The following is a 4,861-nucleotide window of genomic DNA, read 5'->3' as shown; positions in this document are numbered from 1 at the left end:
AAAAGGAAATTGAAACTACTTACCTTTGTTTATAGGAAACCTGTACTGTAGATGATGAGGATAACAAAGATAAAAATGAATTTTCTAGCTAATTTTAGCCATTCTTCTTCTCCCTTGTGTCAAATACATTGGAGAAAAAAAAGTATTTATAGCAAAAATCACTTGGATTATGTTAATACTGCATCAAGTTGTGAACGTGCCATTAACTGTTGGATATTTCAAAGGGTTATTAGATTTGGGGCCAAGGAGAAAAATATTAAGGACAAATTCCTTATTAACTGTTTGCAAAAGTCAATTTGTTTTAGGCTTGGATTATGTTGATACCGCATCAAAGTGTGGACGGGCTATCAACTATTGGATATTTCAAAGGGTTATCAAATTTGAGCCACAAAAAAAAAAAAAAAAAAAAAGATAAATGCTTTATTGACCTTTTGTGCTACTACATTGACAATTAGAGATTCTAAAACAATACATTAAATAAAATAAAATTGAAAATCTATAATACTATGATTGGTAATTAGTATATAAAATATTAAAAATAATACAAAAGGTATAATTCCATACTAATTAAGCGGAATGTCTACAATATTTCACTACAGAAACTTAATTATAATGTCCAACAAAATATGTTCAAATAGTAAAATAAAATACAGACCGAGCCTGAAAATTGGCTATTAATTACAAGTCTAATATCTCCTTATTTATTTTGGACACATATTTGGAGGAAAACTTGTTTCTGTCTTCCACTTCCTATTTGCCAAAAAAAAAAAAGAAACAAAAGATAAAGGAAGCTATTAAATTAACATGTAGAAAATAAAACTAGTATTCATTTTGTACGTGTTAATATATTTTAATTTCAACCTAATCACTTATTAAAACAAACCCGGCGTTCTTTTAATAATTTTCAAATTATACTATAGCTTATGTTTAATTCAATAATTTGACATCAGAATGTTTTTATTTTATCCCGACACCATAACCAAAACCCTTAACAGAGCTGCATGTTTTTCCCCCAATAAATGTATGTGAGAAGAAGTGGGTCATGCCATTAATTTCTGTGTTTTTTTGAATGTGCTATGTGAAAGAGACTTGTTTTTTTGAATGAGCTATGTGAAAGAGACTTGTTTTTTTGAATGAGCAAGGATATGTTTTTAGGACGGAAATTTCCTCACAACTGGTTTGGAGGAAATTTTCCAAACCCTTAACAGAGCTGCTTTTCCCCCCAATAAATGTATGTGAGAAGAAGTGTGTCATGCCATTAATTTCTGTGTTTCTTTTGAATGTGTTATGTGAAGAGACTTGTTTTTTTGAATGAGCAAGGATATGTTTTTAGGACGGAAATTTCCTCATAACTGGTTTGGAGGAAATTTCCTTCAATCTACTCTAATAAGTAACAAGTGTATGTTATCTCTTACATGTTTTCTTTAATATTTTAATAATCATTTATTGTCATTCCACTAATTTAGGAATCAAAACACTAATTTTTGAAAAACCCAAAAATGTTGATAACGCTTATCACTTATTAGAGTAGGTTGAAGTTTGAAGGAAATTTGTGTACATATTTTTATGCAGCATGCATGTCTAAGTCCAAAACACACGTCTCTTCACATCTTTCTTTCTTTTCTCTCCATTGCTCATTCAAAATCAGTAATCAATGCATGGCATGACCCACTTCTTCTCTTAGGCAGTGCCGGAGCCACATTACCCCTTGGGGGTGCCACGGCACTCCCAAGGATTTTTTTTATTTTTTTTTATTTTAACCTATGGCATCCTCAAAATAAAAAAATAAAAAAATAAAAAAAATTCTTTTTACAATTTTACCTACCCATTACTCAAAACACATCAACCCTTCTCCCACACCCAAAAAAAAATAAAAATAAATAAATAAATAAATCTCTAAGACCCTCTCTCTAGTCTCTTCGTAAAGTGCAGTTCTAGACACTTTTTTTTTTTTTTTTTGTATTTCTGTCTTTTTGATATAGTGTCGACATGTTACATTTTTAATATATCAATTTGAGCACATATTTATGAACTTTTATAGATATTTTTTGTGATGCATATATTGTGTGAATTACCAAATTTTTATAGTACAGAAAATTTTTAGGACGCCAAATCGCGGCACCCTCAATATAAAATGACTGGCTCCGCCACTGCTCATAGGCATTTCTTGACAATAAAAGAGTTTGAACTCCCATTCCCACTTTCTTCTTTCTTCTCAAAAGAGGAAACTCTCACCACTTTCTTCTTTGTTTCTATTTTATTAACATGATAAGAAATCTTAGTTCCATCCTTGCTAAGAAAGAAGAATGCTAAACTTTTACTCTTTTTATTCTTGTTTAATTCACTTTGATCTAAACTTCTCTTTCTTTTTTTCTTTTTTTTTTTTGTTTTTGATGATCATTTGATTTTTGTCTCCCGTAGAATTTGGACCAATATTAGGTAATATCATATTCATAATTAATCCCGATTCTTCTTAGAAAGACTTCCGAGTGATCAGTACACGGCAAATTAAGGACCACGTACTTTTGCTGCTCATTTTTCTTTGTCCTTGGCAACAAGTGGAGAGTGGAAACTTCGAAATTGACGTGTTCCTAATTGAATTCAGACCGACGTTTTTGAAGAAATTATGAAACTCGAAAGGGAGTTGATGCCTCCTTAATTTGACTCTTCAACATGGAAATTAGTTGTGTTTATACATGCTACGTACTATTTTTCTTACCAAATCTCCCTGTTTTCAAAGCAACTATGTGCCCAAAGTCTTGCTCCTTTGTTTGGTCTTTTTGCTCACTCTTCTACATTTTAGAACGACTAAGTCTATTAGGACGTGGGTTCGAATTTTCGCAATAAAAAATCTCTATATATGCCAGATTAGTATTAGCCACTTTGGATTCTCATTGATGCCTTGGTGGAGCTGGGTCAAGTTATGGTTCAGTCGGACTTGAGGGAGCGCCTGTGGTTCCGACCATCTAAGTCCCTCTTGTGCGGCTCCCAACGGGTAGGTGCTACTATGGTCACTCCTAGGTAGGCTGGATAGCCACAATTAGTCTTCCCAACCTACCATTTTAAATAGAGAAAAAAAAAAGTCTTTAAATTTTCATAAGATTAAGCTTTTGGTATAAGTTGTGATTTCATATGGTATAAAGAAAAAGTCATGAGTTCAAATATCGTACGTTGTCTCTATATTCACTTCCCATTTCTATATATATATATATATATATTGCTCCCCAAATTTTTTTTGTTTGATCCTTTTATTTTGTTTCATTTTTTCCATGCACCCCAAGAGATAATTAGCTCAAGATATGCATGCCTTGGGTCAATTGTTAGAAAGTCATTGGGCAAGTTGCAGACAAATTAAATTACCTGATCTCAGCTGCCTAGGCATTGTGTTGGATATATAGCTAGCTAGCTAGGTCAACGGTAATTCTAATTGCTTCTGCAATTAATTTTAGGAAAGTTTATGGTTATTTGAATAGAAATAATGATTGGTTGGTTTTATTTACTTAAAGAACTAGACACAATGATTAAAAATTATTGACAACTTATTGTATCCAGTTCAACAGATTTGGAACTTAATCCACCCGGCCCAGTTCTAACCTAGACTTAATTAATACAAAAATTCAACCTAAACATCAAAACTAAACAGGATTTCGTGTCTAAAGAAAATGGACGTCACAGATAATAACAGGGACCTTGAAAGGAACTCTATGGGCTCCTTGCCCGGACAAGAGAGTCCCGTCTTATAGAAAAAAAGGAGTTAAGAGTAATAACACAAATTGCAGGGACCTCAATCCGAATTTAGTCTACATGTATGCTTGAAAAGACATTTCTAGTTCTGGCTATATAGAACCTGCATCCAAGTTCACTAAAAAAATTGTTAAGTGATATTTGGCCAATCAAAATCTTGCACCGACGCTTAATTTGGTCAACTAAAATAAAAATTATAAATAAAATGGCCACCTAACACACACCCATATAGTCCTCCATTGTGCATGAAGACTACGTTCAAGTTTTTATTGAAGAAGTTAACGTATGAATAATGAAGGGACCAAGTCTTTGTGATTATAAAAAGGAAGAAAAACTGCAGCTTCGTCTGAAAACAACGTGCTTTAAATATTAATCTTTGACAAATTAAACAGTGTTTGATCCAGCCATGCAGCACCTAATTACCTACTCTTAATTTCTATCCTGATCGATCATTTTGTTCATGAAAACGAAATTTCTCTACTGAAAAAAAAATCATTTGGAGTTAACTACTTGTTGATTTGTTTAATTATATGAAAAGATAGACGAAAGCATTGTGAGATTTGGAAATCATTCGAAAAATTATACAGCCTGTTATAGGGATTAAATAACAGACATCATTTTCAATGATTAGTGTTGAGTTCACTATATAAAGGGTTTGCACCCATCGTTACTTTGCAAGTCTAACTCTAAGAACTCATCTTTCTCCTTTAGAGCTCAAGTGTTAAGAGATGGGTACCTCGGGAAACCGAGGCTGTTGGCCTCAACTGATATCAGTAATAGCTTTTTGCCTCTTAGCCACTACTGTGGTGGCCAATGAGCCTTACTTTTATGCCTCACCACCACCACCTTACGTTTACAAGTCACCGCCCCCACCATCACCGTCACCACCTCCTCCATATGTTTACAAGTCACCTCCTCCTCCATCGCCATCTCATCAACCACCTTACGTTTATAAGTCACCACCCCCACCATCACCATCACCACCTCCTCCATATGTTTACAAGTCGCCTCCACCTCCATCTCATTCCCCGCCACCTCCTTACATCTATAAATCACCACCTCCCCCATCACCATCACCTCCTCCTCCATATGTCTACAAGTCGCCTCCACCTCCATC

The 4,861-nt window shown here is 33.9% G+C and overlaps 1 protein-coding gene across 1 annotated transcript in view; it reads left to right on the top strand.

Moving 5' to 3' along the window:
• The first annotated feature begins 4,472 nt into the window (after positions 1-4,472).
• The window catches only part of LOC132163800 (extensin-2-like), an 831-nt gene continuing 442 nt past the window's right edge, over positions 4,473-4,861 (top strand). The window contains exon 1 of the mRNA XM_059574172.1: positions 4,473-4,835. Coding sequence (XP_059430155.1) covers positions 4,473-4,835 — 363 coding nt within the window. The remainder of the gene's footprint in view (positions 4,836-4,861) is intronic.

This window comes from Corylus avellana, chromosome ca10 (genome assembly GCF_901000735.1).
Source record: "Corylus avellana chromosome ca10, CavTom2PMs-1.0".
In the NCBI taxonomy this organism is placed as follows: domain Eukaryota; kingdom Viridiplantae; phylum Streptophyta; class Magnoliopsida; order Fagales; family Betulaceae; genus Corylus; species Corylus avellana.
This window is presented reverse-complemented; position numbering and strand designations above follow the sequence as displayed.